The following is a 13,762-nucleotide window of genomic DNA, read 5'->3' on the forward strand; positions in this document are numbered from 1 at the left end:
CAATGCTCAAGAATCCACTCTTCTATTCATCATGAACATTGGTTTGGCCATTTTTAAACCGAATGCACCATTTCCAGATGGAACATTCACTGATTACGTTGTTTCTGTACACTTCACACAGTTCATGATAAATTCCTATAGGTTTTAGGATTTTTGCCAACAAAAACCGTATCACAGACCGCACCTAACAACTGGCGGGATTTTCGACTGCAGCGCACATTTCAAATCCGAATATCAAAAAAACCAGATGCGCGGAGACATCCCCACTGTCACAGATGGATGCCGACTGAGCTGTCGAGCACGCACATACCAAAATATACGTGAGTGGTGCATGCCGAGCGGCATGAGGGGGAAACGTTCCCTTCTTTCTGAATAGCACTATTATTAATTGTAAAATGTCAGAGATGGCATGTTTCATTCATACTAGTAAAAGTTCCACGAAAAACCGATAGATGGCACCACTTTGTCAATGTTTAGATTTTCGCAGTTGGCAGCTTTTTCTATTCACGTGCAAGTAAACAATGGTAAGCACCTAAAACATTGTGGCAAGTGAGAGAAGTGTCCAATGTTCATGTGAAAAACAAGCTTTTCAGTGAGTTTTTGAATGTGTGTGGAGATGACCTGGATACTTGTGACTCTGATGAAGGCCCAGAATATGTTCCTGAAGATGAAAGCACCTCCCAAGTTGTTGATAATTAGGTAAATATGAATATTTTTTTCTGCAATTAAACAGCGTTAAGTTGCATCCCGTAACATTATTTACACAACGCTACGCCAATAATGTTAAGAGCTATCCTTAACACTACTTACTTGCCATAGTAAGTAATCCACATTAGTTTTCTATGAATTATTACTGTATCTGTAAATGTAGTAATATTTTAATGCCTAGCCTTCTAATAGCAATCAGTATTACGTTATGGGTGGTGTTATGGAGTTTCTATATTCCACATGCTTATCTTTTTAAAGATTTTTTCCCTAGAGAAGGTGTGTGGGGTAATGTCAATTTATATGTCACATAATGAAAACTACAGTGGATGTATAGTTTTAGGTGTTTCATTATTCTTAGAATTGTGCAGAATGTTAATCTTACAACTTTCATTTTTTTGTAGGTTGAGAGGCTTCTTGGTGGGAGATGTCTCTCCGAAGATACATGCAGTAGTGACAACGATGAAGCAGACACTAGACATGTTATTGATCAACAGTGCATATGGATAGGACGAAAGTCGCTAAAATGTGGCAGTGTGGAAGAACAGATGAAGAAAAACAGGATGAAGGAAAGCAGTACACGAAGTACAGAGGCAAGGCTACTGTTAATGAAGAGAAAAGGATAGGCCCACCACACAAATGTCCTAAAAAATGTCTACAGCTTATCAACAAAGTAGAAAAACAAACAATATTTCGAAATTTCTGGAAAATGAATTGCTATGATACTCAAAATGCTTACCTACAAGGTTGCTTGTGATCAAAAACAGTTATCTGAAAGAAGACTAAACATGAGGTACCTAGAGAGTCAAACAATCCTATATACAGTGATAACTGCTGGAAAGGACATCACTGTTTGCAAATTGCATTTCTTAACATACATGGACTTCAGAAAAATAGAGGGTGTGTGGAGCGTATCGTGAAACAATTGAAAAATGGTGCTGTTTCACCTACTTCTGATGGCAGATTTAAGTATACCAGTCATCCTAGAAAATATTCAAAGGATGGCATCAACGACGTGAAAGCATTTACTGGCAAACTTCCAAAGTATAGGAGTCGCTAAACTCGAAAAGATTCATTGCGAGAGTAATTAAGTATGGAATATTCCATGCAGCTCTGTTATGACAAGTATATTGATGAATGTCAATCAGCACGTGGTCTGTTTCTATAGGCAAATGTCAATGAATATTTACCAAGGAATTCAATGTAAGTTTCAAGAGCCCTAAAATGGACAACTGTCAACAGTGTGATTCAATTTACGCAGCAATCAAGCATGCTGAGAAATGTAAAAACTAAACTGAAATACATTCATTGTGAATAAAGCAGGAAATTCCACATTCGAAAAGCAGAGACTGGGCAATCTGCAATATGTGAAGCAATGAAAGTAGCAAAACAAGACAAAAATATTCATGTAATCACATTCAATTTGCAACACACACTACCCACACCTAAACTGACTACTAGGCCAATGTTTTATAAGCATAAAATATGGTGCTATAATTTTAGTATCCATTCTTGTGCAGATAGCCAAGGACATTTTTTTCTCTGAGATGAAGCAACAGCTAAAAGGGTACCAGACAAAATAGCAAGCTGTTTAAAGATGTATTTCGAAAAGAATGACATCAAAGGTGAAAAGTTGAGTGCATTTTCCGACAACTGTGGTGGACAAAACAAGAACTGGACCTTAGTGGCGTTTTGGCTATGCCCGTTAAAAGTCTGGTCATTACAGATACATAGAGAACACCTTTCCTCAGGCTGGACACAACAAGCTACCTAATGACAGAGACTTTGTTCAGGTGGAGAAAAATGTCATTTCACATTATCAAAGTGTTTATGGACCTGATCTAAGAACATCCCAGCGAAAGAAGCCATTCAAGGTAACTTGTATGACTCTAGAGTGTTTCTACAGCTTCTCTACACTGAAACAGCTGTTTTACCAACCACAAGCAGTAACTGCTCAAAGCAAACTCATTATTAAAAATTGTGTTCAACTCTATTTTCTGCTGAGCTATAAAGTCCCACCCCAACATTAATGTTTAGTGATACATACAATGGTTGCCTAGAATCTGTTGCCTCTTCCTATTAAAGGAGACAAGCTAAGAGACATTCTCTCAAGCTTGAAATGGATATTTCCTGTATCCTATGATTAGTACAACATACTCCAAGCAGAAGGAGGTACTGCAGTTCAGCAACAAGAAGACAAAGAAGAAGATCAACAATTGTGCAATGAGAAAACGAGGTTTTAGGTGAAATAATAATGTTAAGTAAATGCATTGAGAATTAAGTGTTTTCAGGTTAAAAAGAAATATTAAGTGTGTTGAGACTACAATGTTTCGAGTAAATAATGTTAAGTACGCGTTTCTTACAGAAAGATTTAGGCATTCATTTCACCCATGTGCTATTCGAGAGTGGATCAGTCAAGAAACAAACAAACTAGTTCTATGAACATGCTGCCAAACATATTAAGTGTGGATTTCAGAATGATCATGCCAAGGGTGGTATAGACTGGTATCGTATCTCCCAGACTAAGATTCAAACCCAAGCATGACACCTATTGCATTTCTCTAAATATATGTTTTCTTTCCAATTATAAATTCTTTATAAAGGGTAAGAAAATCTATGTATCATATACATATCATTACATTTTTGTAACAAGTGATTTAAGAGGAAATGAGATAAAATGAAATGTATTTTAGAGTATTACTGTCATCATTTAATAGTAATGATGTAGCTTATCACTGGCTGAAGCTGTAGCTATATACAGTTAAATGGAACAATGTACATTGGAGCGCATAGTTTAAAATACTAGTCTAGTATGTTAGGATCAACACCCTTGCAACAGGAATATAACAAAAGAACATAATTATATACATTAACTACAGGGTGGACAAAAAAAAAAAGGAATGTGAGACTGACATGGAATTGACCCTTGTTATTGAACAGGAGAATTGCCCATCACAGAAAATGCTGTAAATCACAATTTTGATGCACTAATCGGATGCTGTCAACTATATGCACATGTACAGCCCCCATAAGCTGTGTTCCAAGCAGTTTCCTGTGTCTTTACATTTGAGTCAGTGTGAAAGGAGCTGGTAAGTGTAGTGACCAGTTGAATGAAACACAAAATGTACTCACGACATAACAGCAGATGTTCATTGTCGATTGTTGTGGGAAGCACAATTCATAGAAAACAGGTGTGGAACTGTTTGTGCAAGAGTTTAAGACTGGAAGTGTTTTGGCAAAACCTCCAGCAAAGTCTGCAGGTGAAACTGCACTGCAAAACATCAGTGACAGGCATTTCCACCATCTTCTGTGACTGCCATTAATAAGGGTCAATCCCACATTCATTTTACTGTAAATATTTTCCGGAACAGCATTATTCGTTCTCCCTGTACAGTTCTGTAAGAATGTCTTTAAATGTACTTACCGATGCAGTGACCCCGCCTGCAATGGCCAAGTTGCGTTTATGTTTGTTTGTTTGCTCATACCGGGCATATAATTTGCGTCCCACCCAAACGGGTATACCTGCAAAAGTTTATTACGACATAAGTCAAGTCATCAATATTTTAACTATAATCCAATTATATTGCATGCTACTCTTTGTTATAAACGAAACTTTAATGTTTCTCATTTTAGGACATAATATTGCACATGTTACTCTTCAAATAATAGTAAAATTATAGCATTTAACTATAATAAGACAGCGATCAATTTTATGCAACACATTTCAGGAGTCGAAGCTCTCGACTGGTTGCCAGCAATTTGATCACATCATACATCATCACTAATGTTAAAACGTAAAATATATTCAATTACAGGTACTTGCACACATCCAGCTCTATAATGCCCTTTGGAACACAATGAATAAGGATTACACCATCACAGTCACCACCATTATTTCTTCAGGACAAGCCCTTATGTGAAATTTTTTGGTAGTAGAGAGCCTATGAGATTCCACTGGGCTGACTGGCACTTTGTTTTAGGATTGAAATTTCACGCCTATGTCTCGTACACTGTCACAGTTATTGAAAAGAAAGACATATTCATGCTTTCATCAAGTGTCAATGTCGCCTGAAAAAAACTGCACGTGTACACCCTTGAGGTTGGCCATTACTATCTATGAGACCCACCTGGAGGACAGTTTCTGCATTTTAAGATCATGCAGGATTGTGCACTCATGTCCTATACAGAAGCAATATCTTTCACACCCAATAGACAAAACTCCAAAACAACTGTCTCCACTTACATGGTCATGTTGTCAGTCTAGCTACTGCAAGCTTGTGATTGTTTTGGTTGATTGTCATTAGACATTTGGCCTCCATTGAATTGTTGCATCCCTAAATGTCCATTGCTGTTACTAACTGTCATGCCTACAAGCAAAATGTAGTAAGTCCACTTTTTGTCAAAAATGAGTTGTCATTTTGTTTTCAGTGATACTGTCTACCAATTATGTTCTTAAAACACAAGCAAAACAGCTTATGTCTGCCCCAAAATGTACCTGCAAAATAGCCTAAAGATGCAGAAGTTCACGTATTCACTTCTGGCTGTTAAACAAAACCAAGTTAATTCACTTCATAATAAAGTAGCACAACTTTATGTATCCTAAGCATCTGTCATTATCTATAAAGGCAAGAAGATGCAAAACTCACTTTGTACTCATATGTATTTTACCCCAATAATGCTGCTTTCCCAGTTTATTGCTTTATGAAAGTTAGTGCCGAGCTGTTTGTGGAAGTTCCATGAAGTTGTCCCTGCTACATGCTACTATGAAACAATAAACAGTAGCACAACAGCTGTTACCCAGCCATATTGGCACATTTTTCTTGGCTTGGCTTGTTTATGAATGCATGGAGAAAACTTATGATGCTTTTGTTGGATAAAATATAAAGAGTACATAACCATGGATGTTAATCATGGAATGTGTGTACAACCAACTCCAAAAAGGATAGTCCATGAAAGATCAGCAAAGCCTACCGACTGAAGGGGAACAAAGCAAAACACATGAAATAGCCTTCAATCAGCAACTTTCCTATTTTGTGCTATTCTACTGCATGTAAATAATAAGACCTTCATTATCAGCATATCTATAAACAGTAATTTATACTGCAGTACGTTAGATTATATTAATGTAAAAAGTGGTTCTTTCATATGGCCACAGTCATGATTTCCTCTAATAAGCAGTACACCAATCATTTAGCAACCATTTGTTTAGGAAAACATAGGACCCCTGCTTTCTTCTTACAGGTACTGTTTTTACTACACACTCTTAAAGTGGGTTTCCGGTTCATATTTACTGCAAGTATGCAGCTTCATCAGCAAACCAGAGTGAAATAGTATCAATGCAGGATGGTGGACAGAGAGTACATCAAGCCTTATAAAAGTTCCAGACAAAATTAAACAAAAAGAGCTTATAATTATGAACACAATCATTTAATCAGGTTAACACAGACAGGTCGTAGTGGCATCCTCACATCTGGCTGATGTTTGACAGCTGTGGAGGGCAAAACAAAAACCAGAGAATGTTAGATATGCTGAGCTATTTGATAACACAAGAAGCTCCCTTCTGACAATGTGAAATTAGTGAAGATCTATCCAATGGATTGGGCATTCATTTCTACAGCACAACTCAATTTTTGGCTGTACAGAAAAATTCTGTCTAAAGTCACAATTACCTCTATGAGTGAGTACAATGAAGTATTCAAGAATTCAGTTGCTGAAGTCGTTAACCCACCTAATCAGTGGCATTTCAGGTATGTTCCTATAAAATGGGTTGCAGTCACTAGAAGTAAACATGGAAACACACTAGTAACAGAAAGTGGCCTACAGAATGGGCACTGACGAAGGAATAGAGCTAAGCAGACAAGGAAAGCATACTCGTCCATGGAACCAGATGTTACCTGACTTGGGAGAGCTATAAAGGAAGTGAAAGTGATGGACACTGATTTTCTGATTAAAAACTATAAAAAGAACCTGGTGTAGGATAGGACTGCATCCAGAAACAGGTACTTTCAAATGTTCCCATGCTCTTTTATAATTTCTAATACAGAAATCTCTTGCTCTTACCTGGCTAATCTGTGACCTATATGCCTCATCAGCAAATTTTCACTACACCGGACTTCTCTCCTCCTACAAAATCCTGCAGTTGTGTGCCGCTCATGTTTCCTTGAATGCTATCATCTGCCATGCCAACTTCAAACTGCAACAACAGGCCAGTCTTCACCTCAAAAAGCTATCCCGCTTTGTCCAAAACTCCCTGAACAGTGGTATTTCCATTCCTGTCCCTCTGCAGCCTCCTAAGCAGCCACACTATCAACCACCACTCCTCTCCTACGAATCAAGCTTGGCCAATCTCCTTAACATCCCACAAAAAATGGCTCTGAGCACTATGGGACTAAAGATCTGAGGTCATCAGTCCCCTACAACTTAGAACTACTTAAACCTAACTAACCTAAGGACATCATATATATCCATGCCCGAGGCAGGATTCAAACTTGCGACGGTAGTGGTTGTGCGGTTCCAGACTGTAGCACCCAGAACCGCTCAGCCACTCTGGCCGGCTAACATCCCACAGCCTTTACCACTGCCTCCCAGACCAAGAATAACCCATAATCACACAATGAAGGCTTTCATAACCAGATGACATAGCTGCTGGTAAACCTTTCGGGATGTGAGGTCGTGGTCAAAGAAACTCTTCTGTTCCTGACGTCTCATCCAGGACTGCGCTAGACATCTTCAGAGGCACTCCTCTGCTGAGTCTTGATGACTGACTGTCGGCAAGACTCAGTGGAGGAACACCTCTGAGGATGTCCAGCGCAGTCCTGGACGAAATGTCAGGAACAGAAGAGTTTCTTGGACCATGACCTCACATCCTGAAACGTTTACCAACAGCAATAACCCAAAATCCCAAGATCCAGTCACAACAGTACAGTATCCTTAATCTCTCATCTAAAGCACTCTCCCCTCATGAATTCTCTGAATTATCTAAGGGCCTCACTTTCAGCCCTAATTCTGCATTTTATCATGCTGCTTTGGTGAGGGACCTACTTTCCTTCACATGTAATATCCATTGGAAGTATCACTTTGCAGTACAATCCCAAAACCTTTCTAACAGCAAACATGACATCGAACCCTGCCTTGAACAGTTCAGACCATGATCCCAACTTGATCCACCACCAGTACCTCAAAATCATCCCTTACAAGCCTTCCAAGAATTTCTCACATCCAGTATTGCTTCACAACCCTTTCTCGGATCCCTACAACATGACCCTAACCGTCCTCTACAGAACTCCAGGCTCTACATTCCCTAAAAGCTAATGACTCCATCATTATCTTCTCAGCAGACAAAGAATCTACCACTGTAGTACTTAACCAAAAGGAGTATGTTAGTGAAGGTTGGGTTTGGGTTGTTTGGGGGCAAGAGACCAAACAGCGAGGTCATTGGTCTCATCGGATTAGTAAAGGACGGGGAAAGAAGTCGGCCGTGCCCTTTCAAAGGAACCATCCCGGCATTTGCCTGAAGCAATTTGGGGAAATCACGGAAAACCTAAATCAGGATGGCCGGACGCGGGATTGAACCGTCGTCCTCCCGAATTCGAGTCCAGTGTGCTAACCACCGCGCCACCTCGCTTGGTTTAGTGAAGGTCTGAGCCAGCTGTCTGACACCTCTACATACAGCGTCTGCTATGAAGATCCCATTCCTGTGATTCAAACTGACCTGCAGTCTCTCCTTGAAACCTCAGGACCCTCACAATGACTAACACCTATGGTAGTTGCTGGCTTCAATGCACCAATGGAATGTATACCTGTCTTAGTTGATCAACATTTGCAACCCGTAGTACAAAGACTTCCTCCTACATCAAAGATACCAACCATTACCTAGATTGTCTGAAATCCGTACCTGTCCCACTCCCACCACACACCTTGGTTGTCGCCATTAATGCCATCTCCCTCTATACCAACATTCCCCACGTGCATGGTCTGTCAGCTGCTGAACATTTCCTCAGTCAGTGTCCACCTGCTTCCAAACCTATGGCATCCTTCCTACTCACCTTAATCAACTTTATACTTACCAACAACTACTTCACCTATAAGGGGCAGACATACAAACAGATCAGAGGTACAGCCATGAGAACCAGAATGGCTCCTTACTATGCCAACCTTTTCATGAATCACTTGGAGCGGTCTTTCCTGGGATCCATAAGTCTTCAGCCCCTGGTTTGGTTTAGATACATTGAGGACATCTTTACCATATGGACTCATGGGGAGTCCGCCCTGTTAAAATTCCTGGAATCTCTGAATACCTACTCGCAATTAAATTTCACATGGTCCTATTCTGAATCCCACGCCACTTTCCTTGATGTCGATTTCGTCTTCACTGAATGCCAGCTACACATTTCCATCCATATTAAACCTACCAACAAACAACAGTACTTACATTTTGACAGTTGCCATCCCTTTCCTGTCAAACGTCCCCTCTCATACAGCCTTGGCATCTGAGGCCAACATATTTGTTCAGATACAGACTCTTTGGAGGAATATACCATCATTCTAACTTTAGCCTTCATGCAAGTAATTACCCCACCAGCCTAGTTAGAAAGAAGATTTCCCAGGCCATCACATCCAATCCTGGTACTGCTGATCCCTCCATAATACAGCTTCGGACCACACCATTGGTGACTCAATATTATCCTGGTCTGGAATGTGTTAATCAGCTACATAGACAGGACCATTACTTCCTAAAATCAGGCCCTAAAATGAAATCTATTCTGTCTGAAATTTTGCCCACCGACCTAGAATAGCTTTCCTTCACCCTCCCAATCTCTGAAATATTCTTGTCAGATCATACGCTCCTTCTGCACCCATCTCCCTGCCCTATGGCTCCTGCCCTTGTGACTGTCCCTGCTGCGAGACTCGCCCTATGCATCCTCACTGCAAGACTTGCCCTATGCACCCTCCCACCACCACCTATAATAGCCCTGTTATTGGCAAAACATATACTATCAAAGGGAGAGCCACCTGCAAAACAACACATCATATACCAGCTATTATGTAAACACTGTTTGGCCTTCTACATCGGCATGACTACCACCAAATTATCAGTTAGGATGTATGGGAATAGGCGAACGGTGTATACTGGTAACTCGCAGCATGCTCTGCAACATGACATTTGTGACCTTGGCACCTGTTTCACCACATGCACCACCTGTATTCTTCCCCCCAGACACCACTTTCTCAGAACTCTGCAGGTGGGAACTAGCCCTACAACATTTCCTTGGTTCTCACCACCCACCTGGCCTTAATTTAGATTAATTTCTTCCGTCTCAGCATTTCTTCACTGTAACTACTCTTTGCTTCACTCCATTTTAGTTTTCGACATCTTTGTCTTTCCTGTCTATTTTTCACTGCCCATCTCTGTTATGTACAACGCACTTAGCTTTTCACTCTTACCAACTCATACATGATGTTTAAGCAGTAATCTCTGTCTGCATATTACCCTGTTTTCCACCTTTAAGCTCTCAGGTTTTCAAATCTCGTCCGATGCAGTCCCCGGCAATCAGTCTTCTCATCCCATATGGTAAGTCTCCTCTGACCCGCAGTTCCGAGTGACTTTCCTAAAATCTACCCCTTTTCCTAGACCTCTCCACTCCTTTTCCTTCACCCTTCTTCCTTCCCCTTCAACCCTTCTGCCTGAAGAGGGAGCCACTGGCTAAGTAAGCTTGCCAATTAGAACCATCTTTTATTTGCGTGTTCTGATGCCACTAGGTGAGTAGATTTTTTTATCTATCCAATTAAGTATTACATTAAGATTTACTAAGGACTCTGGGGTACTGATAGAAATTAAGCAGCAAAAATTGAGCTATCCTCACTCTAAAATCATTTGTAATAATGAAGTTAGGACTTACATAACTGATATTTCCAAAAAACTAACTTCTTATTACACACTAAGTCAACCATGAAAACTAGCACTTACAAAATTAACTAGGGCCAGTGTGTATATTCATTTAACATAAAAATTTTCTGTATCTGCACAAGCAACACATTATAAATAGCAAATAATAAATAAAATTATGATAATTCTGCATCAACTTCAAGGAGGAAAGTTACACTCTCTTTGGCAGCATCCTTATACCTCCGACTGCCCCTTTCAACTTTGTTGTTAATGTTTATTACTTGGCACCGAACAGTAAAACAGTATACTATTGTTTCCCTTTGAGCACTGAGAAGACTTACTATGTCTTTATAATATTCAAGGGGTCAGCAAAACTTTGAAGGTAACTTTTATCTTCCAATGCTCTCTCCCTCCCCCCTACTCCAACTTTTTCTTAATTTGTTAATGAAGACAGCTGCTCAGCTGCTGCAAATGTGAAAATGGTAGAGGAAGGTCATAGTACAGGAATAGAAAAGAAGAGAGGAATTCTTAGCGAGTATGCACTTTAAATTTAGAGCATTATGCAATAAAATATAAAGTGAGAAAGTTTGTCTGAGGCACAATTAAATGCATCAAAATGAAAAAACAAATCCAAGACAGTCCATCTTACAGAGCGTTTATGGCAGTATTATAGGTGACTGCTGCCAATATTACTACCGTCTGGTAAGTTTCAAAGCAAATACATGTTTGAAGTTGCACCTTTCACAGCCCAATATTTGTGTCTGATGAGAGGGATGTTTTATTCACCATAAAATGAGTGTTTTAATATGAGAGAGGAAGCGAGAGGTTGAGAGAATGGGAAGGAGAATCAATCACTAATCACATAGTAGGTCACATGTTTCCTACCTTGGGAAAAAGGTATTTAGAACCAGTAACAGAAGACAAGATACCCAACATTCAGCTTCACCAATCCAGTTCAATGTCATTTTCCCAGTTCTTAATAGAGTCTTAAGGGGTCAACACTGTGGTTCAGGTAAAAAAAAAATCTATTTTCGGTTTTCATCATATTTCGACAGATTAAGGTTTTCTTTAAGTACTCTGAAAAGTACTTCACTGAAAAAAAAAAAATCTTTTTTGAGCATTTAAAGAGCATTTTCCTACCACGTGTGTAAATGTGCCACGCCCACTTTTCTGTCACCCACTTTTGCGCATACATTTTAGACCTTTATATCCCCTACATTGCACGTTAGCAATTAATCCTGGTGAAAATATGATCACTGGGCTGCAACATTGCGATAAAATGAGGATAGCTGATGCAGACAGGTCTGCATCTAATATGGCCTAGAAAGCAAGACAAACATCCAGGAAGGTGAAAAAGAAGCTGGAAGACCTGTTAGAGGCCAAAGAAGGGCCATCATATGCAGCAGGACAGTTTTAATTAACTGTAAGCAACAAGTTTTTTCTTTAGAGTCAATTTCCCGCAAACTAAAATTTTCAGTACATATGCCCCATTATATCAGAAACTATCATAGATAAATGAATGAAATTTTCAGAGACTCTGCATAACATTAAAAGCCACCTCCAGTACTACATGCATTAATATTCCCACATTAGGAAGTTCACAAAAAACTATTTTCTGCAGGAAAAAATTCAATATTTTTTTGTTAATAAATTTAAAAAAGTATTTCTTAAAAACTATAAAATGGATAAAGTAGATTTCTGTACAGTTGACTATTAGCATCATGTAACATACAGTAAAAATATTAAGGTCCTGCATCAAATAGTTTTTTCAGAAATGGGTCAAATACTTGCCTAAGTTAACATGGATTGGATAGGCAGGGTGTGGTCCCCTTAAATTGCGAGTTCCCCAATAATGTCCCCAATACATTACTTCTACATGTATGAACACAATTGCATGTGAAGAGTTCTGTAAGTAAGGACCTGACAAGAAGGAAGACAATTGTTAACAGATGATAAGTTAATGCAGGTAGGAGACAACAAATGTGGGTAGTTATTACAATACACCTGGCAAAGATAGTTTCAATGGTGAAGATTTTAGTGAAATTACTGTATTTACTTGATTTTAAGATGAAGTTTTCTCCCAAATTAGTCAGTCAATAAATACAGGGTAGTCTTATATTCGCAGATTAAACTACGTGCTGTCGAGGTAAACTTTTTTACAGTGTTTAATAGGTTAATATTGGGGACATTTTACATTTAAAGATGAAGCTTTGGCTACTGAAGTTTTGTACAATTATTTTGAAAAGTTCCGAAGAGTAGAGTTTGCCAAATAATACTTTCTTTTGAATGGGCTCAAGATTTCCTGATATGCAGAAGTGCTTGATAGAGATCAATCTTGCTCACTCAATCATGTGTCATTTGACTTGCAGCGCTAGTGCAACAGAAGAATAAGTGAGAAAGGAACCACAAAAATCTAATGTTCTGCCTACAAAAATTGACAATTTTGTGAAAAACAGAGGAAATATCATTAAATTCCATCAACACTCAAATTTTTGTTGTATTCAAATAGATTTGCAATAGAAGTTCTCATACATGTATGGGTACTGTATACATACATCTATGCTGCTTTTAAAGTAAAGGCAACATTCAAAGTTGAAAATCCTGTCTTTCAAAAACCATTACACAATTTTGAATCCAAGACTGTATTTTATTTTGTTATGAGAAACAAATTATTTAAGAAGTGCATTGCAAATGAAAATTTGGTAGCTTCTCACGCATTAGACTAAGGGGAAGGGAATGTAACCAGCTTTTAACCAGTTTTAGAACACGGTGGTGACACTCAGATGAAGGAAAATTGATGCAGAATTAAATGTCTAACAAACGAAACAAACCACATTAAACTCACTGCAATTGTTATTGTAAGAATGTAGCAGAAAGGCCCATTGTGGAGATAGTACCAACAGAAGGCACTAGATCGCGGGGCGAGTGAAAGTGTATTAGTTGCTGTGTTTACATATGACCTGCACACTAGAAGGTACAGTCATCAGTGTTTCATTGTTACTCAAGCACAATGCTACAGAAGGCTGGGAGGGCACAGGAGCTTAGCTGACAACTACAACATGGTGGGAAGGGGAATGGTCAGCAGGCAAGAAATTTCGTTTTGCTGCCAACCATGGGAACTCACAACGCGTATTTAGGCTTTTTATGAACAGCTATTATGTTTAAACTGCA

The 13,762-nt window shown here is 39.1% G+C and overlaps 1 protein-coding gene across 6 annotated transcripts in view; it reads right to left on the minus strand.

Moving 5' to 3' along the window:
• The window catches only part of LOC126188174 (E3 ubiquitin-protein ligase RNF19A-like), a 359,822-nt gene that overhangs the window by 68,840 nt on the left and 277,220 nt on the right, over positions 1–13,762 (minus strand). For all 6 annotated transcript variants that reach the window (XM_049929728.1, XM_049929719.1, XM_049929692.1 and 3 more), the window contains one exon: positions 4,130–4,227. In XM_049929728.1, the coding sequence (XP_049785685.1) occupies positions 4,130–4,227 (98 nt within the window). The remainder of the gene's footprint in view (positions 1–4,129; positions 4,228–13,762) is intronic.

Source organism: Schistocerca cancellata, chromosome 1 (genome assembly GCF_023864275.1).
Source record: "Schistocerca cancellata isolate TAMUIC-IGC-003103 chromosome 1, iqSchCanc2.1, whole genome shotgun sequence".
Taxonomy (NCBI): Eukaryota; Metazoa; Arthropoda; class Insecta; order Orthoptera; family Acrididae; genus Schistocerca; species Schistocerca cancellata.